Here is a 23,880-nt window from a genome sequence, read left to right on the forward strand (position 1 = left end):
ATTTTTAGTCATTCAGTATTTTTCCCACCAGTACATAGTTTTCCTTTAAAAACATGTGCTTCTGAAAATATCTCATAATCACTGTACCTTATTAATCTCTTTATTGAGCATTGTTAATTATCTTTTAAATTTCAGAAACCACAAAAGCATCAGTGTTCACTACCCCTCATATAAATCATCATAAAACTCTTTAGAACATTATACAAAGAATGTTAGCTCTGACCCAGTTATCCTGACTTAAACATTCACTGGTGGTTTACGCATGTTTTTTCTTAACTGATTGAGCCATCTGAAAAAAATGGGAACAGTGATGCCTTTTTAGTTTGCCATGAGATTATAAATAATCTCTGTGAAGGCCCTCACACAATACAGGGGCTGGCATCTCATAGGTTTTCCATCTATGCTAGTTCTATGCTTCATGCAATCTTTGCTTTACTAAGAATAAGGATAGTTTCTTAATCTTTTTTCACAATCAAATGCAAAACCAATTACTAACATATTATGGATGGTATAATGTCTCTGCCTTATAAACTTTAAATATATTTTATTTAGTAACATAAAAACTTTAAATAAATTTTGTTATAGCTCAACTTCCTCAACTGCTTCACTCTCAGGGAACTCGCCCAAGACTGGGACCTCAGAGTGGGCAGTTCCTCAGCCTTCAAGATTAAAATATCGGCAGAAATTTAATAGTCTTGACAAAAGCATGAGTGGATACCTCTCAGGTAAGTGGCATATGGTGCTCAAGAATGAGAGAATTAAAGTTTTTGATATAGACTTCTACTGAAGTGCTTTTATTTGGATGTGTATTTTATAGCTCATCTAAAGGTTTAACATCAAAATAATTTGAGTAGGCATTTAATAAATAGAAATACCCTAAGTTGTGTAGGAGGTCAAAGGTGAATATCACTTGATTGCTTCCTCCAGAGTTCTTACACAAGTTGAATACAGGTTTACACCCAACTTTTTGGAAAAGATCAAATCTTATCCTCCAATGCAGGGAATGGAGAACCTCAAATGATGAGAGTGTATGGGACTTTGCCTTAACTCTCTTTCCTGAGATTTTCTCCCTGAGAATCTGCTTGCCATGTGAACATTGCTCATTTTTTAGTGCCCCAACCTAAATGTAGCCATAAAACTTGACTTTAGTTGCCATTGGACATTTGACTTCAAACTAGAAATTGTCCAGACTTTGTTTATTGAACATAGTGAAAGAAATATAAACAAATAAACTACTTTACCCCACTTCCTTCACTCAGCAACAGATTACAGTTTAGGACAAATAGAGCTTTTAAAAATGTCTAAAAATGATAGAGCTTTAAAGTGCTAAAGAACTTAACATGGGGAATAGTTGTTCTGTAGCATCAAATAAAATGTCTTGTAGACTGTGAACATTTAAGCTGTATCACAAAATAAAGTTAGGATTTGGTCTGATTAAAAAATGAAGGAGGGGGAGAGACTTATGGGTGACAGAGAAGAAATCCTAAGAGCAAAAAGCACATGACATGTTTGGTGAATGAAAAGTTATGTAAGAGCATGGGTCTCTGTTCCACAGTGGTACAAGAGAGCAATATGGCTATTGAAATTGACTGGACTAGCAAACAGTTTGATTGGCAGTGGTTTTTCTTTCTTAGTCTGATGTAACATAATGGTGTATCTTACAATTGGTGGCATCTATAAGTCTGTCAAAGATGGTTTTCAAACATACTTGATGTTAATGTAAAGTCATGATTTCCATCTTTGAAAAAATGAACTTCTCTGGACCCCATGTTTTGCATAAATTATTTTTTTCAAATTATTGAAAGTGCATTATTAAAAAGACAAGAACAAATTGTTCATGGAAGCTTCATTCAGAGCACCCAAAAAAGGCAACCTTTTAATTGTGGATACGTGGAGTAATAAAAATAAATGAACTGAATATGCTACAACCTGGATGCACTTCATTGATAAAAGAAGCCTGACACAAAAGGTCTCAAGTATGAAGAAGAGGAAACCTAATAATAGATGGTGTAGAAGTCAGATCTGTGTGGTTATTCTGGGATGGGGCCATGCATGAACCTTCTGGGGTACAGGAAGTGTTCTCTAACTTAAGATGGGTGTGCATAATACCTATGTAACAGTTCATCCAGCACTACGCTTAAGATTCATACACTTGATGTACTGCAGATATGTGGTATCAACAAAGGTGGTTTGTTTTGGAATGTGAATAGCAACCAGCAGTAGCCCTTTGTGAGGAAATGAACCCTTGTTGCTTTATTTGTGTGATGGTTGTGATGTTTTCGACAGTGTTAAGGCTGTGAGACTTACAAGGATAGAGCAGTATGTCCATAAATAAGGGAAAAGAGCAGTTGTTTCTGGTGTTTTCGCAGTGAGTATGTGCCATATACACAGGACAGACTGACACACACTTAGATGTTATGTTTTGTTCAGTGACTCCAGCAGTTGGTGGGTTTTCTTCCTTTTGTTCTTCTCTTCCAAACTTTCAATTATTATTTACTTAGACTAATTCATTGTCTCCCATATCTCCAGATGTTTTTGGATATCAGCTTTATTCATTACTCTACCAGGTCTTTATTAAGCACCTACATACCAGACTTAGGGTATACATGAGTGAATAAAGTAGTCGAAGTTTTTGTCTTCAGAGAACTTAGCATATTAGGGGAAAAAACAAATAAGCAAATAGATGTTACATTACATTGTGATAGGACACATGAAGGAAGCAAGCAGGACATATATTGGATGATAGGGTAGAGAGAGAGAAAACCTTTCTGAGAAGATGACATTCAATTGTGATTTACATGGTGAGAAAGATTCAGATATGCAGTGATACAGAATTGTCAGAGAGGAGGGGCCGAGGGTGACTTTCTTATTACTGGCTTGCACCACTGGACAGCGATGCCATTCATGGCAAAGGAGAACTCAGGGACAGTGGTTTGGGTGGAGATTATTGGGAAAGAGATGCGAATGGTGACTGAGAGCATGACTTTATATGCAATGGTTTTGATCTCCCTGTGCAATGTGCAGGTAGATTTGTCAGTGGTATAGTGTGGGATAGAAGCCTAAACTCAGAGGTTTGGGCTGGCTGGGGATGAGCACTTGGGAACCATCAGCCTCTAAGTGCTCTCGGTCCATGGAAATGGACATGACCACACAGAGAAAGGAGCCAGGACTGACACAGGGAATGCCAGCCTTAGGGTCATTTAGAAGACAACGAGTAGAGACAGAGGAATAGTTGGAGAGATGAAAGAAAATCTGGGCATGTGTGAAGGACAGTGTTCTTGAGGTTGCCTGGGGACTGAGGAGTTCTGAGCACCTCTAATACTCCCAGCCTGGGCTCACCTGCAGTCAGAGTCAGTCACAGTATTTACTGTTCCCTTTACTCACAGTGAAAGTGCACCTGGACCGCTTGACCCCACTGATTCTAGAGTTTCAGTTCTTCGGGGCCGGACGGCATTTGTCATGATTAGCTGACATGTGCCAAAAACTGTTTGATGTTAGAAGTTCCCAGAATAACGGTGGTATTAATTTTATAGGTATGGCTGTTTAGGTTTGCATAACATAACTTGAAAGAGGCTAAAAAATTCCTTTCCAATGTTTTTTTTCCACCAATCAGGTTTTCAAGCCAGAAATGCCCTTCTTCAGTCAAATCTCTCTCAAACCCAACTAGCTACTATTTGGTGAGTATGTTTGTTTCTCAGGATTTTTGACTGTACTGTCTCTAGTGTAAGGATGGTATTGTCTATATAAAAGTTGCAACTGAGAGATGTTTCATAAAGCAACCATTTGGCAGTTAATATGACATTGAAAGCACGTAAAATTGGGCAAAATTATAGTCTTGATAATTTGGCATTTATTTATTTTATAAGTAAAATGAATATCTTTTTTCCCTACAATGCCTTCAAAGGTGAATTAGAGAATCTCTCTCTCTCTCTTTTTTTATTTATTTATGCATACAGAACTGGGGTATCGACCAGAGGTGCGGGGGTGGTGAGAGGCCTCACCTGAGATAGAATGGGGAGAACAAGCAGATCAACGAAGTACACTACTGAGGGGAGCAGTGGGTGGGCCAGGAGAGGTCTGCCGCGCCGTGTGGGTCACCTCCAGGGCAGGTGGGGATGGAACTCATGCTGAAGTGGCTTTAGTTCTTAGTGCTGTGTTTTAACCCGCTGAGCTACCAGGGAGGGCCCAAGAGAATATCTCATTTTTTTTTAAAGATTTATTTATTCATACAGAACTGGGGTACAGGCCAGAGATGCAGAGGGTGAGAGGATTCACCAGGGACAGAGTGGGGAGCAGAACAGGCAGATTGAGGAAGTACACTGCTGAGGGGAGCAGCGGGCGGGTCAGGAGAGGTCTGCTGCCATGTGGATCTCCTTGGGGCAGGCGGGGATCGAACTCATGCGGAAGTGGCTGTAGCCTCTTAGTGCAGTGACCTAACCCACTGCGCCACCAGGGAGGGCCGAGAATATCTCATTTTTAATGTAGAGCTAAATATGACTTGATCGGTGAAATAGCCATGAGACAACACAAGCCACCTTTTCAGAAAGAACATTTTCCTTTCTCCTTCAAAGTTTCTCCCCTCTCTTGTCATAGGAAAATGAGTGGTAAAAAATTAGCTCACTTTTTTCTGTATGTGTTTTCATTTCGCTGAGATTTGTTTGCCCAGAAGTCTCACTGTCATTGCATTGTTTTAAAAATGAAGTTAAACTTGTCTGAGTATACTCTAATACAGTAGACTTTCTAAGTTGGGACTTTCCACAATTTCTCCAGGACTCTGGCCGACATCGATGGTGACGGACAACTAAAAGCTGAGGAATTTATCCTCGCCATGCACCTCACTGACATGGCCAAGGCCGGACAGCCGCTGCCGCTGACTTTGCCTCCCGAGCTGGTGCCTCCGTCGTTCAGGTGAGCGCTTTGGGCTGAGAGGCGTGGCTTTATCCCTGGCAGACTTATCTTTTACTCTGAGGCCTCTATTCTAATTTCACGGAGAGTTAGCTATCGACATTGCCAGTCAATCTTGCTATTTAATGTTTTACACCAGAGTGAGTCCCTCGCAGGACTAGGTGTGGTTTCCACTTTAGATGAGGAAATTGATGACTAAAAGAGTTAAAAAAAATAAATTTATCCAAGAATAGCAATTATCAGAAAAATGATTTGAATTCAGATCTCTCTGGCTTGACAGATGCTATGCACTGTAACTGCAGACCATGCTGTGTTTTAAATATCTTGAATACTATATTCTAAATACTAAGTTGCTCTAATCATTGGTAGTCTGGATAGTCTAGTCTAAAAATTCCCAGACTTCACGTTGCTAAATTTTTTTTGTCATTTGCTTTTCTTAGAGGAGGAAAGCAAATTGATTCTATTAATGGAACTCTGTGTTCATATCAGAAAATACAAGAAGAGGAACCTCAGAAAAAATTACCAGGTAACACTGAATTTCTAAGATATACTTTAATAGTGATTTTTCTTAATAAAGTCTCCAGCTTTAAAAAATGTTTAAGCATTGGTTGGAAGTATATGTCGATGTTTAAAAATATTGGAGTTAATGACAAAAATACCCAGTTTGTAGCCACACAGCTTGGTGATCCTTAAAGAAATGCTGGGGGGGGGGGCCAAGCATTCTGAGGTGTATTTTTTTTTAAAGATTTATTTATTTATGCATATACAACTGGGGTACAGGCAGGCAGATCGACGAAGTATACTGCTGAGGGGAGCAGCGGGCGGGTCAGGAGAGGTCTGCCGCGCCACGTGGTCACCTCCGGGGCAGGCGGGAATTGAATTCATGCAGAATCGGCTTTAGCTTCTTTGTGCTGCGCTTTAACCCACTGCGCCACCAGGGAGGGCCTCTGAGGTGTATTTTTTATGGGCAGGAATAGCGAAATTATTTCTTACTTGGATGGATTTGAGCTTAGAAATTTGTCTTCTGAAAATGAACAGTTTTAGAAAAATGTGAATATTTTAGTGTTGACATATGTTTTGCTTTCCCTGGGAGTGCCCGGAGTCATAGGCAGCACAGGGCTGACCGTCGGGCGGGAGTGTTGATGCTGGATTTCAGGTTCTGTCGGCCCTTGATGTGTGAGGATGCTCACTGTGCCTTTGCCCCATTTAGTCACCTTTGAGGACAAGCGAAAAGCCAACTACGAGCGAGGGAACATGGAGCTGGAGAAGCGCCGCCAGGCCCTGATGGAGCAGCAGCAGAGGGAGGCAGAGCGGAAGGCCCAGAAGGAAAAGGAAGAGTGGGAGCGGAAGCAGCGGGAATTACAGGAGCAAGAATGGAAGAAGCAGCTGGAACTAGAGAAGCGCCTGGAGAAGCAGCGGGAACTGGAGAGACAACGGGAGGAAGAGAGGAGGAAAGAGATAGAAAGACGAGAGGTTATTTCTTTTTTATTCCCTAAGAAAAATCACTCCATTTAGCCGTCAGTACAATCTCATTCAATTTAAAAAATGCTTGTTTTTGTTGTGTCTTTTCCACGGTGTCATTCATTTTTATACGCATCTCTCGTCCCTTGGGAAGAAGGGTCCTTGCTTGGAAGGGTGGGTTTTGGGGCCAGCGAACTGGTAGGGAGGACTTTCCTGCCACTGACGTCGGTCACGGGAGGGCTGACTGCAGAGCTGCTCGAGTGAGTGAGGGGCTAGCGTTGGTGAGCAGAGTGGGGAGTCCCTCTGAGCAGGGCCTAAACAGAAGTTCAGGATCCAGAGTAAGAGACAGAATCGGGGAGCTGGGAAGGTGGGAGTCAGGCGTGGAGAGGGAGGGAGGTCAAGAGCTTCGCTTGGGGAGTGGCCTGCTGTGTCCCCAGGAGGAACAGCGGTGCTTCCAGGGCTGGGGGGGACACAGTGAAGTGCAGTGCACGGAAGCAGTGTGCAGTGTCAGAGTAAAGGGGTGACTGTTCCTCTTAGCATGTAGATTGGTGAACTTGGCCCTCTGCTCTTAAGAGAAAAGTAACAGCGACGAGAGGCTGGTTTTGAGAGATGGTCAGAAAGGCTGACGGATCAAGTTGCTCTGTGGAAGTCTTTACCGTGGGTCCACTGGTAAAACCAGGCCCCAGTTACCTGTGGGCACTCAGGCCCACTGAGGGCCAGACTCTGCCTCACCTTAATCTCTGTCACCCCATTAGTTTTCGAATTATGCAAAATCGTTCATTTAAAAATTAAGTCCTTGTTTTCAGGCAGCAAAACAGGAGCTTGAGCGGCAGCGTCGGTTGGAATGGGAGAGGATTCGTCGACAGGAGCTTCTCAGTCAGAGGAGTAGAGAGCAGGAAGAAATCGTCAGGTTAAACTCTAAAAAGAAGAGTCTGCACCTCGAGTTGGAAGTACTGGTATGGCTAGAATTTGAGTGGAATTTATCCAGATGATGCCAGAGTGACCTGTTAAAAAATGACACTGTTTTTAAAACTTAGGAGTGCGATTTACTGTATTATGCATTCATATTTTCATATTCTCTTTTTATATGTTGGGTTCAGAAAAGTCAAGACATATTTTTTCAATGTTTTTCAAGCATAAGTACATCATGACTTTTCCACTAACAGTCTGGATAGTACAGTTCATTGGGCTTCCCTGAGGTTCAAGGGTTAAGTCTCAGCACTATGAAGCTATCAGCAGCCACTGCAGCGAGTTGGATCCCCGGCCAGGGAGGTGACCCACATGGCGCGGCAGACCTCTCCTGTCTTGCCCACTGCTCCCCTCAGCAGTGTGTTTCAGTGGATCTGCCTGTTCTGCTCCCCACTCTGTTTCTGGTGAATCATCTCATCTCCCCAACCATCCCTACCTACCCAACCCCCCACACTCTGGCCGCAGCCCCAGCCCTTGTAGGCATAAGTAAAATAAATCTTTTTTAAAGAGGGAGAGATAGTGACTGAAGATGCTGAGAATTCTGTTGTGGCCTCAGCTGAGATGCCCATTAGCTATACAACCTCCTCCCTGTGCCTCATTTGCCCAACAGTAAAATAAAGGGTTGCAGTAGGTTACAGTTTTCAATTTGCAAGCTGGTTTCTGGAAGCTGATCTACAGAAAGAACCAGAAGGTAGAGAGGAAGTTATGCTAGCAAGACGGTGCTCTCCTCGCCCTGCTCTTCCTACGCCTCAGAGCAGACAAGCTGGAGTTTTTCATGTTTAGCTGTTCTACATATGAGAGTTTTATCTAACATTTGTTTGCAAAAAAGAGTTTTGTTGCTAGAAAAAAAAAATGACTTGCAACTGCTGACCTACCTGATCTCCTATCACTGCAGAACTGTGGTTCTTTTTCCTAGTACTTTAGAGGCATTTGAGTATTTTTTCCCACACTATGATCCATGGGGGTGGGCCCAGCAGCTCAGGCCCCTTTCCAGCGGTTCTCATGTGTGCTGCTCTGTGACGGGCGGCTGCCCCCGTTGCAACCCAAGCCCCTGTCTCTCGGGCTTCTTTCTTGCCTGATCATTTTGTTTTACAGATTTCAGGAAGCTCTCAGCTCTTAGATGCTTAGTGCTCCATAGGAATGTTAGCTGTCTTGGCAAGAATCTTGCCTTTTACTAGTTTGTTTCCACCAATGCCAGCTGCATGCTGGGTAAATTGCCTCCTCAGTTTTGCCATGGTAACATGTGTGGGGCGTTCCCTCTTAAGCAGTGTGTACCCCTTGATGTCTGCAGGATCACTTTGCAGATTCACACAGGTAGGCAAGGAGTGACTCCCGTGTTTCCTGAAAGACCTAGAGAATGTATAGCCGGGCTCTCCCCTCTCTCCATTTGTGATGTTCATTTTGGTAATTTACTGAAAGATGCACCAAGCAGTAGCATAGATTAATGTGCAGAGTATGGACAGTTCCAGAGCCTATTTATACATGCTGGAGAGAACAACAGAAGCTGTAACATGAAACAGTATATTCCTATTAGCATGAATTTCTCAAATATGAAACCTGCTTTTCAGTAATATCTTCCACTATCTGTGATTTTTAGGCAGGAATCTCCTTTCTCTTCACCCCGCTGCTAAGGCTTGCTAAGGCTGCAGTAGCAAAGTACCAAGGACGTGGTAGCTAAACCAGCAGAAACTCATTTTCTCAGTTCTTTTTTTTTATGATTTTAATATAATACTTATTTTTACATAATTTTGTGCCTTTTCGTTTTCTCAGTTTTTGAGGCTTGAATTCCAAGATCAAGGTGGTTTGGTTTCTTCTGAGTCCCCTCCCCTAAGTTTGCACCAACACCTCGCTCTGCCTGCATGGCCTTCCCATGTTTGCTCCTTGAACTTTCCCTCTCTCCTCATCAGCATACCCGACTGGATCTGGGCTACTCCTGGACCTCATTAAAGACCCTGTCCCCATTGATCTTTAAGAGCCTGGGGTTAGGACATTGACATGTAAAGTGAGGAGGTGGGGCCCTTTAGCCTGTGAACGCACCTCCTGCCTCAGCCTCCTTGAGCCTCCCCACTATCTGTCTGGATTTCCCCTCCTGTCTCTTACTAGAAAGGGAAAGAACATTTGTACAGAAGAGAGCTGTGGCCAAAAAGGCCCTCCAGTACACGTTGGCAGCAGTCAGTCAGCAGCATTGAGGGTAGAAATAGAGCTCAGGGAAAGTAATGTGAAATGGTCCATTTACTTGTCCTATTATTCTTTGAAAATAAAAGTCTTTATTTTAATACTAGAAGTGAGGCCTGAATGCTGACTTCAGAAACAGATTCACTGTGTTACGTTCCTGCTTTCTCATCCGAATCCTTAGGCTCTTTGAGCTCTAGCCTCTTGCTCAGACTCGCCTAAGTTAACAGACACAACTCTAAAGCATATAAATGGATGCATGTACAAAGGATGTACATTTTAAAGATTTACACAAACATATCTCAGACTGAGAATAAGCGATAAGGGACCTTTAAATGAAAAGATTGTCGTCCTGATGGGGCCCTTTCCTGGCAGCCTTTATGTTACCCCGTGTCTCTGTGCCCTTCCCGCAGAACGGCAAACACCAGCAAGTCTCAGGCCGCCTGCAGGATGTGCGGCTCCGAAAGCAAACGCAGAAGACTGAGCTGGAAGTCTTGGATAAGCAGTGTGACCTGGAAGTAATGGAAATCAAGCAGCTTCAGCAAGAACTTCAGGTAAATTCCTGGCCGCTGGATGGTCCTGAAGCACGATCAGTCAGGAATAATTCTTCCTAATTGAGTGGATTTTGCTTTTGGGGTCATGAGTCCCTATAGTCTCTGACTTACCTCCTTCCTAGAAGAATGTAAACACACACAACCTTGAGTCCTTGTCAGGAAGCCCACAGACGCCCTGACACTCTGCTCTACTGCTGGGGTTACGTTCTACCTAGCGTTTTCCCAGTGGACATTTATCGCTTTAGTTTTAAGCTTTCTGTGAATATATGTCTATGCCTGCCTGTACCTTAAACTGAGCTACTGCTGAGCTACTGCTGCTGCTTTTGGGAAATGTTGGCTTCTCTGAGTCTTCTCAGTAAATTGCTCTTTCTGTGTGAACCGAAGCTTTGTCACTTTGTTCGCAACAGATATAGACACAGGTCAAAATAACTTTCCCGACGAGGCGTCTACCTGCCCCTAGGTGGCCCCTGGCTTCAGTCCCTCTCTGATGCCCATGGTCACCCAGAGTGCCGTGGCCGGCTTAGCCTCTCACTCAGTGCCCACCTCATGTCTCTCTTAGCTATGCCTGTGTTTTCTTGTGTTGTCAGAGCTCAGAAAACCATAAAGCTTCCAGACACACTCCCACTAATAAAGACTTTCGTCCCCACCTTTTAATTTCTACCTGTCATTCAAAAGTGGCTTTGTGTGTTTAAAGTTGTACATAATTCCATTCTAGCTTATTCGTAAGTCAGAAGCAGTTTATTGCTAGATATTCTCTCTATACTGTTTTGAAAGTGATTAAACTATATTTTTAAGTTTCAGAAAATTCTTACACATTACAAAGTTTTAATGGGCTCTACTTTTTCTTTTTTATAAGGAATATCAAAACAAGCTTATCTATTTGGTACCTGAGAAGCAATTGTTAAATGAAAAAATTAAAAACATGCAGCTCGGTAATACACCAGGTAAGTCTCCAAGGTTTGTTTCACCTCTGTTGTTGTCTGTGGGCCTGCATCTGTCCTGTCCTGTCCCTTTGTAACACTGCTAGGCCAGTTTTTGGTCTGTGGTTAAAAATGCCAAAAATGGAGGGCCCTCCCTGGTGGCGCAGCAGGTAAAAGCATAGCACTGAGAAGCTTAAGCCACTCCCGCATGAGTTCGATTCCCGCCTGCCCCGGAGGAGATCCACATGGCGTGGCAGACCTCTCCTGACCCGCCCGCTGCTCCCCTCAGCAGTATGCTTCATCAGTCGGCCTGTTCTGCTCCCCTCTCTGTCTTTGGTGAATCCTCTCACCCTCCGCATTTCTGGTCTGTACCCCAGTTCTATATGAATAAATAAATAAATCTTTAAAAAAAAATGCCAAAAATGGAAACTCTCACACGATGGAACACTTTAGTAATAAAAGGTAAATAAACATAAATAATAATTGTGGTAATCTCTTCTTATCTTGATAACATTTTTATGCATTTTTATTATCAGTCAAGGGACTGTTAAGCTGCAGGCAAAAAGATATAGGTCTGACTCTTGCAAGACCATATGTAAATTTGGCAAAATCCTGCATAATTCATAAAGACAGTTACTATGTGGCCAGACGATTGGGGTTGTGGGGTGATGTGGGGTGATAGTGTACAGCAGTGGTTAGTATGTCCTTCCCAGACCTTTTTATTCTCTAATTCCATGATCTGTAGAAAACATTTTACCATCTTGACCTTCTGATACCTGTGGAACAACACATTCCAAGATGATCAGTGGAAATGTAACACTTAATTGGTTCAAATACCACTAGAAAACTTAAAAAAAGAAACAAACCTCTTAGCTTTGGATAGCATGTGAAGAGCATCATGGAAGAACGGTTTATTTAAAGCAGTCTACTTCAGTAGTGTTAGAACTACCTAAAGTATCCTACAAGTCTCCCACTAAGTAGCAGTCTCCTCATTCTAGGGTTCTTTATCACACTCTGGCTGTTTAGAAGGGCCAGGACACAGCGTCCCCTTTCTCTGTCCAGACTTGGAACATTGAGAAGTCAGACAAAGGAGCAAGACTGACTGAGAGAGCAGGCATCAGCAGGTTATCTGTATACACCCCAGGCCCCGTGGCGTGTCTGTGAGCAGAGCAGCTGTGGGTCACTGGCCACTTGACCACAGCAAGACACAGATCCTCTCTGGGCACTTCAAGGCTGTGTCTGAGCATGTCTTATCTGGAGCACACCAGTGGGCGCATGGTGGAAGTACTGGGAATGTTGTCATAGGAAAAGGCCCTTCCACGGGAGAAACGTCACAGAATAGGAGTGTGAGCCTATTCACTCCTCTTACTGTGACACCCTCCACCTCTCACCAATGGCACATCTGTCTCAGACGGTCTCCCTTGCACGTGGTCCTTTCCTGACTGTTAAGAATGTGTCAGTGCCCCCCACCCTTCCACAGGCAGCTTGAACCAGCCCCCCTCATCTGTGCGGTGGAGAGAGGAATGAGCGTGGTGTTGTTGCTGTTAGTGTGTAGGGGACCAGTGGAAATACTTCTGTGTGAACGTGATCTCGTTCAACGCGTATCTGTTGATAATTTGACTGCTGGTTGCTTGCTCTACAGTTCAGAATTGCTTGGAATGTGCCTCCATAGATGACGCTGGCACAGCTACCACTTGAATTGCCGAGCACGTGCCAAGCGCTGTGCTCAGCAGCTTTTGTGCACTGTTTCCTTTCATCTTTACAACAGCCCGGTGGCCTTGGTACTGTGCCATGGCATAGCTCAGCAAAACTGAGGCCTGGAGAGCTCAAGTCGTGGCCTGAGATGGTAGATCCCAAATTGCCTTGTCTCTCCGATGCCTGCTACACCGCCTGGTCTTTAAAGCAGTTGCAGGTACTCAGCACAGTGCACGATTGTATGCTGTCATCGTGTTTGATATTAACGTCCATTAATAAACGATGCTCAGTTTGAAGAACACTAAGATTGAATGCTCTTTTGCTATCAGTTTTTCACATATATTCCAGTTTAGCAAGACTCTGAACTACTTGAGGACAGAACCCTCCTTAACCTTCTTTTTATACCTGCCACAGACTTCAGTGCAGTGCCTTGCATATGGGAGATGTGTAATGATTAAATATTTGTTGAAGTGCTGGAAAACTGTTAGATTATAAGAGAATTTAGCTAAGTGCCTGGATACAAAGCATATAAAATTGAGTCACTTTACTGTATATCAAAGATACTTAATTAGAAAGTATCATGGGAAAGGGGCCTTTCACATTAGCATTGCCATCATCACGAACAAAGAGGAAATGTACAGCTCCAAAATTTTACTGATAGATGTAACTGACTGCTGTAACTTGAACATTCAAGTTGGAAACTGTGGGATGATGATTACCATCTCTCCGTTAATTTAACACCATAGCGTTGCTTAATTCTGCTGTGGGACTACATTTTACTACTGGGCAACAAGACTTCTTTGAATTGTTTGTTGATTTGTGAAAGTGCATTTTTATTATGGAAATTGATTAAGAATGTTACTTTCACAGTAAAAGCAACTTTTTAAAATTATGATCTTCATAATATGAGAGGCTTAAATATTTCCAGATTCCACTTTCCTGGCAAGACATACCAAATGCTGGGAAGTAAAAACATATTTTCTATAATAAGGAAAGGAGGACAACCTTCTCTATATTTTGAAAGGGAAACTTATTTTATAATTGGTAGTTAAGTTAAATATTTATAGCTATTATCAATTTATTGTTGTCTGGTAAAGGATTACTAGCCTTAGTTTGTTAAATGCTTGATGAGCAGAGTAATTAAAAATTAAGGATAAATGCTTAAAGCATAGTTGGGCAAAGATTATCTATGGACAAATTTAAAAGAAGATGCTGACATTGAAAAGTATTTGAATCATAAGTGAAATAGAAATAAAGCAAAGAGCTTATGTGACCTATAAATTTGATTCTTATGTAGTGAATGAGTGAGTAAATTTCATACTGCTTGCACGAGTATAAAGGACACACTTCTTAGCAAGCAGTTTGACGATATTTGCATTTGATATAGTGTTGGTCTTGAATTTATTTCAAGGAGATAATCAGTTGCTTATCTTGTTTTTATGTAAAATTCATTCAACTGGAAACAACATTAAAATTTTCAGAGATAGGACATAGAGAAGAAAATTATGATAGTAATATGGAAGTTGTTTAGGCATTAACAATTAACAGAACTTAAGAGTGACAGAAGAACATGGTAGTGACAAATGAGGATGTGGAATTTGGTACAGTATATTTTAATTTCATGGCTCTGAATACTGAGAAGAAATGTAACAGCAAGGTGAGTACTTTTAGGCGGTAGTATTAGGGTCCCCTGTTTCTCTGCTGCTTTATATTCTCAGGTTTTCTTGAGTAAACTTTTTAAGGCTAAGAACCCAATAATACAGATTTTATAGAGTGTTTTAGATGTTCCTTATTATACTACATACATAAGTAGCTTATTGGAATATTAGTATTTCATGAAGGAAAGTTGAAAATAAAATGTATTTGAAAATGGAAGAGAAGTGCCTTTTTTCTTTCATGCTATTTCCCTTTCCGCTCCATAATTGTCCAAGTCACCTGCCGTAATTCCTATTTCCCCCCCCAAAAAAGGATTTAAAAATTTTGTAGTACATACAATAAAACAAGAATTTTTATAGCTTCTATAAATCAAAAGTAAAGGTAGCCTAATAGAAAAAAAATGAAACTGGCAAAGGATGAGACTAAGGGATTCAGGATGATGGCTGATTACATATAAATAAATAATCTGTTGCAATAGTTACAAAGAAAATACAAATTCAAATAACAAGATAGCTTTTTTTTTTTTTTGCCAATTAGTAAAACGGTGGAAATGACTGATTATATGCATTCTCGGCACGGTACGTGGACAGGCATCGTGGCTGCTCTATGTTAGCACAGCTTTTAGGAAGGGCATTTCACAGTTTCTCTCAAAATTTAAAGTAGTCACAACTTCTTACATAGCAAGTCTTTTTGTTCCCTATTCTTATAAAATGTTTTCCCATGTGCATTAAAATGTATAAATAGGGATGTTTATTGCAGCATTTTTATGTACTAGTATGCAATTAGAAATAATCAAATGTCAATCAGAAAGGGATTAGTTTCATAAATTAAGCAGTAGTCATAATTTGGCAGACCATGGAGCAGTTTTGAGCCAGATTTGTAGGTCTTGGTTGATAAACTATGTTACTAAATTCAAAATTAATTGCCAAGGAGTGTAGAAAACTCTATAGAAATCAAAGTAGAATGTGCACATACCTACTTGTAAATAAAGGCCTACGGGACAGTAAGCTGGAAGGTGAGGCAAAGAGAAACTCCTCTTTTTACTTCTCATTTTTTTAAATTCTATATGCTTCATTTAAATTTAGTCTGGATTTCTGTACTTCTCAAATTGATCAAGTTTAAAAATATTTGTAATAACACTGTTTTTAAATACTGTTGTTAATTTATTGTAATATGTATCATATGTTTCTAATTTCTCTACTCCTGCATGAATATGTAAGAAAAGCTCTTATAAAATAAAGCTTTTTCTTCTTACCTTCTAAAATAATTTTAATAAGTAATCTAATTAGTGATATTTGTTGAGTACTTGCTGTGATTATTCCCTTATTGTTGGGAGCACTAACTAAATGGAAAGCCGCTTCTAATTGACAGTTACTGTGGGCCAGCCCCTGTACCTAGAATGGCACGTCCGTCACATGATAAGGGAGGTAGGTGATAGCCAACTGCATAGAAATTAATAGTTATTCAATTTCAGTATTATCAAGAAAATACACATTAAGACAATAGTAATAGTAAATACTAAGAGCTCAAGAATCAGATTAAGTAAAGTGCCTTATCCAAGCAGAAGTGTAAGTTTTTTGAGGATGGAACCAGTGTTTATAACATTTCTCTGTAAGGAGCTTCCCAAAATACTATCTGGGAAAGAGAAATGATCATTGATTTGTTTTTTTCCAACAGGCCTCAACATGCATATAAGTCCTTCGTCTTTTTCTATTTTTACCAATATGACCAGACAGCAGTGACGTCGGAATTTCTACCAAATGTAAATCGTCTGTTTATATTTCAGATTTGGGCATTGGTTTACTTCATAAAAAATCACTAGAAAAAGAAGAATTATGCCAAAGACTTAAAGAACAGTTAGATGCTCTTGAAAAAGAAACTGCAGCTAAACTCTCTGAAATGGATTCATTTAACAATCAACTAAAGGTATTTGTCTCCTACTAAATTCATTTTTAGTTTGCTGCCTTCTTACCTTCCTTATTTTATTTTGGTAGAATGAATAACCAAAGCTGTTATTGTTACATGTAGTATATTTCCGTAGTTTATAATTTGAGTTACAAGTGTGAGCTCGCTATTAATGTTGGATGTAGATAGTATAAAGGTTGTGTCATACAACTAAACATGTCATTTACCATAGTTTCCATCTTTTGATGACTTTTTTATTGGCAGTTATGCATTTTAAGGATAATTGCCTTTCTCATTATTATAAAACTGACCTCAGCCAGCATGTTCTGAGGCAAAATTCTAAGATTGGAAGTATGGAAATTTAAAATAGTCATGGTGATAGAGACTTTTAAAAAAGACTACAATCTTTTTTGTTTCCTTGTGATAATTAAATTAACCTTTATGGGAATGATGTATTTATCAGTGAAATCAAAAACATAATCTGACACTACAAATTGCATGAAAAGTTGTTAGTTCCTGACTAACTGCTGCAGTGCAAAGCAGATGTCTGAAACATATTCCATGTGATTAACATTCTGTGCAGAATTAGCTGTATACAGAAAGAGGCCAGAGCCATGAAAGAAGATCTTAAAAGCTAAAATCCGACTAGTGACAATTCAAATTTGGGAATTGTCTCAGTTATTCCCTTGTTAACTGTTGTAAAGTTTACATAGCTTTTCAGGTAACTTTCTCTTCATGTGACTTTTATCTTGCTGAGTTATTTAGAATAAAGTTACATCAACTAGAAAGTAAACAGTGTGATAAAGAGATGTAGGTGGTTTTAATTAAGGAGGGGAAATTTGAGGTATCTACTGTTAATAATAAATTTTACACAAGTACATATTCTGTAGGAAAAACATTTAACCTCCTCATAATTTGTCTTTGATGGACAGAAAAGCCAACCAAGTTATCTTCCCTTCATTGTTTTTTTAAGCATCTGTGCATAGTTTAATTGGCTTTTTATCTGCCTTATCTTACAGTGTGGGAATATGGATGACTCTGTTCTCCAGTGCCTTTTGTCTCTGCTAAGCTGTCTCAACAACCTCTTCCTCTTACTTAAGGTTATTTTCTAATATCTAGCTCCTTTTCTTTGAGTTACTTTATTGTTTCCGTTTTTTAAAAACTAGACTATTCTTTGCATTTATCAGAATATCTTTGTTTGAAATAACATATACGATGTAGACCTTTTTTCTTTCTGCTTGCTTGAGTATCCTTCTGCTGTCTAACTGCCTGTTTGAGTCTAATGCCAGAATCTGTAGGGTTGCCCAAAATAGCCTTTGTCATGAGGCACCCAAGGCAATTAAGTATCTGGTTCCCTGACAGCATCCCTGTGAATTGGGGTAACTGATGGGGTGATTACAAATTCAACTCACAGAAAGCTGAGGGAATGTGAGCTAGAACCGTCTGCAGTGTCACTGAAAATCACTGTGTAGAGCGTATGCTTTCTGAAATCTAGGGCAAGGTTGTGTCATGTAATGCCTGACTCCTCCTCAACACTGAAGAGTAATCTGAGGAAAATCTTAAAGGAACCACGACTGCAGGGGCAGCTTTAGTTATATCTCATTACTTATCAGAACTCATATTTAGACTCCCTTGAAATTCCATTAAGTGTTTAAATCACAGCATAAATAAGCAATTCACTTTGTCTCCAATAGTACAGGATATTTAAAGTACTCTGAATTCTGCTTAATATAGTTTAAAGAAAGGTACTTTATATTTGCTACTTGCTGACTCTAGTAGCGTTTGTGTGAATGACAGGAGAGAGAGTGTGTTGGGCACAGTAAAAGGCGGGAACACATTTAAGTAGAGCTCATTTGTTACCTAAGCAAAGGTAGGGCAAATTGGAAAGATTCTATTAGACTCTCCTTTCTGCTTGTAGCACAAATGACCAGATTATCTGGTTTTAGAACTTTTGCCACAGATTACACAGAAATTTAAACCTAAATTTGTTCATATATGAAATGAGCTTTGATAATAACTTGTGGACTGTATTCACACCCATGTAAGTTTGATCTTCTCAGTTAGCATTTGATTCTCCACAGGCCAGCAGAGTATTCTTGTCTCCTTGTTTTACTTTCTTCCTTCTGCTTCCTGCCTTCCAGCTTTTCACTGCTTATTGATACTTTAATCAGAGACAATTTAAGAAGCTAAGCAGGGGTGAAATCTTGTCACAGTGTCCAGGAGATGATGTCTCAGAAAGCAAGTGAATAGGCCTTCTGTGACCATCATTGTAAATATCCACTGAATTGTCAACAAGGAGGCCTTTGGGGACCTTTCAAAAAGTGCCGTTTCAGGTGAATGATCAGTGAGGCTGGATTGCCACAGATCAGGAGTGAATGGGAGTTGAGGAAGGTTAAAGTGAGCTTCAACACTTTTTAGGAGGAGAGTGAAAAGACAGTGTGAAGCCAGTACATTTTATTTTCTGAATTGACTTGAAGAACAAACAATACCGTTTCAGTTATAAAGATGAGTAAGTTCTGGGATCTAATAGCTGTTGTAAAGCATGGTGGCTACAGATAATACTGTACACTTGACATTTGCTAAGGGTAGATCATAACCATTCTCACCCCTCCCCCAAAGAGAGTGAGAGAAGAAAGGAAGGAAGAAAGAGAAAAGGCAGCTTTTCTTTTTAACTAGCTTGATTGTGGTGATCATTTCAAATTGTATGCATAAATTGAAACAAATTTTATAGCCTAAATGTACACAATTTTTGTCAATTATGCTTCAGTAAAGCTGGAGGAAAATAATTGAGCCCACCCACAGAGGTGGCATCAACCTCTTTCTGTGAGGCACATGGCTGCATGGGGAAGGGAAATTTTCTGTTAGAACAGACTAATGGAAATGAAAACTGAGCTGGCTGGGGAACTAACCATATCCACCTCAGTGCCTTAATGATGATTGTCTTACTAAGCCAAATGTGTCATTGCGGAATTCCCAACACCTCAAACAGACCATGAAACACAGTGAGAGGCAATAAGTACTTGTTGAATGAATGAATGAATGGTTGTCAGTATTCTCAGTCAGAAAATATGCAGCACTTAGGTTTATGTAAAGTATATGAGAAAAAATGTAGAAGAAAATATGTCCAAAAACAAGCATGTATCTAAGATTTTGGGAACACTTCCAACTCTGTGTCATTTCTTCTTTTAAGTAAAAGCTCTTTGTTAACTGCAACAACAAAAAAAGTGGAAGGCTTGAAGGAGACAATAGAGACAAAGGGAAGAAGTAGGACTGAGCTTAATGTTGAATATATAAGTGGTGATAATTGATAGAGCCAAGTTCCTCCGTAATCGTCCACATTGTGGGCTGAAGGAGCAGATACAAAGACGATTTCCAGTGTAATGTGTGGGGATAATATAGGTGTGAATGTCGTTAAACTGGTGGAAAGTAGAAAGCTTCAAGACTTACAATCAGATATAAGTTGAATCATTATAAGTAATCTCCCTGGGGAGTTGAGGACATGGAATAACTCCACTGCCTTTTCTCTCTCTTCCTTCCTTTCTTCTCTCCCTCTCTTGAGCTGAAAATGGCACACTCAACTGATTGGGTGCTTTTTCTCCACCAAAGTTGGGTTGTCTAGTTGTAAGCACATCTTCGGGCCAGTTAAAGTGAGTACAGAAGTATAATGATTAAATTCTTTATCTCAAGAAACCATGCTCTCTTGGACCCTTGGAGTCATGACAGGATCAACATTAATTTTTGTTGTTTTGCTTGTTAAGTGCACAAAACAAGTAACAAGCCAGTGGATTCAGAAACACTGGATGACTACTCTCCCACTCGGGAAAGACACGCCCTGCTGTCGTTAGCAGTGAGGTTCACCAAAGCAGTGCTTGTCTAGGAATCTCAGGAAGTGAGTTCTTGTCCTGTACATGCCGCTTGCTGCATTTGCGTGTTTGTCATTTAACCTCCAAATTTTGCTTTCTTCATTTACAAAAATGAAGCTCACAGTATCTGCTTTGTCTCCTCCGTTGCGCCTTACAATTAAATGAGCTAACACATATATGGAAGTGCTTTGTCAACTGTCAGGCACTATACAGATGTTTGTTGTTCTCATTTGGAAAGATACTATCTTGAATCTCCACAATACCTTTAATGCATTGAGAAGTCACTGCTGTTGACTTTGGAAAATGAATGATTCAAGAAGTACTTTTTCTTAGAGGGAAAATGGACTCTGTCGATTCCAGGATTATGGCTTACTCCAGAGAGTTTGGTTCCTTTACTCCAAGGATCTGGGGTAACTTACATACATTAGAGACCAAGTGAGATTTTTACAGGCAAGAATAGGACTAACTGGGGCTCAGCAACCCCAAGTCCTTTGGATTATAAAATAGAAATGTGAATGACCTACATATTAGATGTTAGAAAAACACATCTCCCAACCCAGTAATTTAACTGTTAAGGAAGTGTTCCCTTCCCTCCTTCAGAGAGTTTGAGGTCTCCCTCGTTCCTCCCAGGTAGGGTATAATAGGAGGTGTGAGCCAGAAGAACTGCTGGGAAGCATGGGTGAGAAACATTTGTTTTTAAATGAGAGACTCTTAACCATTCTTCTGCCACAGACTTTTCAACAGTTTGGTAATATCTTTGGACCCCTTTCCAGACTAATGTTTTAAATGCAATATATGTGCTTCTGTATTCGTGAATTTAAAAATAGGCTCTGAAAACAGGTATAATGCCATACTGTTGAAGTCAGGTTGTACAAAACACATACACGATGTTATCTGCAATATAAGAGGAAAGTATCTGCTTGTGTTGGTGAGAAACATCACAAGCACAGCCAGCGTCCCTATGGTTTGTTGTATATAGTTAGAGTTGAAGGAGAGGCTATACTTCAGATAGAGGTTACTGCACGAGAGGCATGATTTTATCCCTGTTCAAGTTCACGCACCCCTGAATTGGTGGGTATCCAAGAAGTTATAGTATACATTCTTGCTTTATTTAGGTCTAGTATAAGTTAATAATTTTACTGCAACCCAGATAATAGAGGAGAATCATTCTTGCCAAAGCCATTTTCAAATATTGAGAAGAAATTGAACAATTTAAAATGTTGAATCTGAAATATTTTAAACTGTAGTTCAGATCTCCCCCTAAATAGACTCCAGATCCATAGTTTTTACTGAAGGAGTAAGTAGTTTCAGCCTTATACAGCTTTTTCAAAGTACAGGAAGGAGGCAGAATAATCCGAGGGCATCATATGATACTGTTATGAATATGATCTCAAACCTGATAGAAGAGACTAAGGAGAATAATTAGAAGCCAGTTTAACACAGAGAGGAAGTCTCCAAACATACTAAAAGGCCAAAGACAAACAGTCATAAATCTCTTATGACCAAGATAGATTTATCATAAGGATGCAAAACTGTTTTGACATACAAAAATGTCTGCTGTAATGGGCTGAATTAAACAGATTAAAGTATGTTCATATAATTAGATGCAGAAATTTAGCACCCATTCATGATTCAAAAATGAAAAACTTAATGGTAAATTTGGAATTGAAGAGAACTGCCTTAACCTGAAAAGGATAATCTGTCACTTCTGCTGACTGAAGACGGTTTGCTCGTAAGTGCTGATTGGTTTACTTTTTCTTGTTAACCAGTTGGATTCCTGAATCAACGACCTAATCCCAGGGGTGAGTCTAAGATAGGAGCCCCTGGGGTCCCTGCAGTCGGCAGGCACGCCTTGGGGACACGTGGTGGCACTCTTCAACTCGTGGCAGTGTGCGTGAGCTATCACTAGCTTTTCAGATAGCGTGTTTGCACTATAATCGGCCCTCTAGGGCCTGGACGGACGTTAGTCCCGTTGTCCAGAAACTCTGCAGCGCAGGAGGCAAGCACAGGCAGCAGACATGCCTGGGACAGGGATGCAGAGTGCTCATCCAGTGAGACCCTGGAGCAGAGGGGCTACTGGAGGTCCGGAGCAGCGTGTTAGGGACTAACCTCGCAGCTCAGTGAGGCCCAGACACTAACCTGCGCCACCTTTACTCACCTCTCAAATTTAGAGTTCTCCTCATTTATGACTCCAGCCAGTCACAATGGCCAATACTGGTTGAGAACTTACTCTTCTCACTGTCGGTGAGCTCTGTGAGAGGGTAGGTCCACTCGGTCCTCACAGCAGCGATACGCGTGCCCTGTGAGGCCGCTGTACAGATGAGGAAACTTCCCCAGGGTGCTCGGTCTCTGCTGGGCCTCGGACCCTGCTCTCATCCCTCGCCGCGCTGCTGCTGCACCGGTTACAACCACGATATTCTGCTGTTCAGGGGGGTGTAGAGAAAGCTGCGACCAACGGAGCCACGGCGGCTGAGTGCTGTGGGAGCTGCTGCGCGTGTGGTGATTGTGTTTTTATGGACGAAGGTGCAAGTCTCGCCCTCAGGCATTTTGCACATGTATGAGACCGCACTGCACTCAACTGGACCTGTCATTTCAGTCAAGTTAAAAGTGTTCGCCTGTAAAATATTTTATTTCTGAAAAGAAATAGTTTTGTTGTTGTTTTCAGTTTGGAGTCTTGTTGTTGTACGTGAGTAGATGCCCAAGAATATTTTTACCAGAAGATTCTATCCAGATACTTCCTGAGCTCCCACTTTCACCATGATGCCTTTTTTGATTACTTTAGTTCTTTTGTGTGTTTTTGAGTTGTTTTCTCTTCTTTACTGCAGCCCCTTTTTTCTACTCTCTGTTCTGGATTCTGTAGATTCCAAGTAGAAGAAACTCATTTCAAAACAGTTAAGCTGAAGAGAGTGTGATTAGAAGTGGCCTAGAAGCAGTAGCTGCATCAGTAGAAGACCCTGGCACTGAGAAACCACTGATGATCCCTTCTCCCATGACTCTCTGCCTCTCTCTCCATCTTTGCTTCACTCTGATGATCCCCTGCCCCATGACTCTGTCTCTGCCTTTCTCTCTCCATCTTTGCTTCTCTCTGCCCCCTCACACCTCACTCAGCAGTGGGGACTCTCTAGGTTTTCCCTACCCCAGTTTCATGAGCTTGAGAAAGGAAGGCCTCTCTTTCCTCCTCAGTGCAGCTGATTGACCCCAGCCTGGGTCGTGTACATACCCTTTGGACAGGCCTGTGGCCAGGGAGGTGACATGCTGTGACCAGTTAGACCTGGATTAAGTGACCACACCTGGGTGGGGTTGGGAGGAATTCTTCATGTGACAGACCCCCTAAAACTACATGGAGTGGGAGTTGGGTCAGAGCGGAGAAGTCACATACCCAAAAGGAGAAAGGATGCTGTTGGAAGACAGAAAGAAGATGATATGCTACACTTTGACACCTTTCTGTACTTGGAGAATGTAGAAAGCAAAGATAAATATATACACACTTGGGAGTCAAAGGGCCTTGGATCAAACCCCTGTGAGTCTTTATAACGTTTTGTATAGAACTGAGCTTAATAAGCAAGTCTTTTCTTCATTTTGTGTTTGGAATAATTTTTATTATTTTAGCTCATTATAATCCTGGCTTTAGGCAGACATTAGTTTTTTCCATTTTTAGTTTTGAGTCAAGTTACCCAATAACTTGTTTCTGTGTTTAGTTCAGTCTCTTACTGGATAAAAGTAATGGTTAACTTGGTTAAATACAGATGTGAAACATATGAATGAGCAAACTTTTTCAAG

At 40.8% G+C, this 23,880-nt stretch overlaps 1 protein-coding gene across 4 annotated transcripts in view; it reads left to right on the forward strand.

Moving 5' to 3' along the window:
- The window catches only part of ITSN2 (intersectin 2), an 87,982-nt gene that overhangs the window by 15,926 nt on the left and 48,176 nt on the right, over nt 1-23,880 (forward strand). For 2 of the 4 annotated variants that reach the window (XM_012727441.1, XM_004686055.2), the window contains exons 7-16: nt 586-725; nt 3,614-3,677; nt 4,771-4,908; nt 5,346-5,431; nt 6,116-6,378; nt 7,173-7,322; nt 9,921-10,061; nt 10,918-11,005; nt 16,119-16,258; nt 17,257-17,337. In XM_012727441.1, the coding sequence (XP_012582895.1) occupies nt 586-725; nt 3,614-3,677; nt 4,771-4,908; nt 5,346-5,431; nt 6,116-6,378; nt 7,173-7,322; nt 9,921-10,061; nt 10,918-11,005; nt 16,119-16,258; nt 17,257-17,337 (1,291 nt within the window). The remainder of the gene's footprint in view (nt 1-585; nt 726-3,613; nt 3,678-4,770; nt 4,909-5,345; nt 5,432-6,115; nt 6,379-7,172; nt 7,323-9,920; nt 10,062-10,917; nt 11,006-16,118; nt 16,259-17,256; nt 17,338-23,880) is intronic. The other 2 variants (XM_012727442.1, XM_012727443.1) reach the window with 1 other exon arrangement.

This window comes from Condylura cristata, unplaced genomic scaffold (genome assembly GCF_000260355.1).
Source record: "Condylura cristata isolate star-nosed mole 26May11 unplaced genomic scaffold, ConCri1.0 scaffold00020, whole genome shotgun sequence".
NCBI classification, from domain to species: domain Eukaryota; kingdom Metazoa; phylum Chordata; class Mammalia; order Eulipotyphla; family Talpidae; genus Condylura; species Condylura cristata.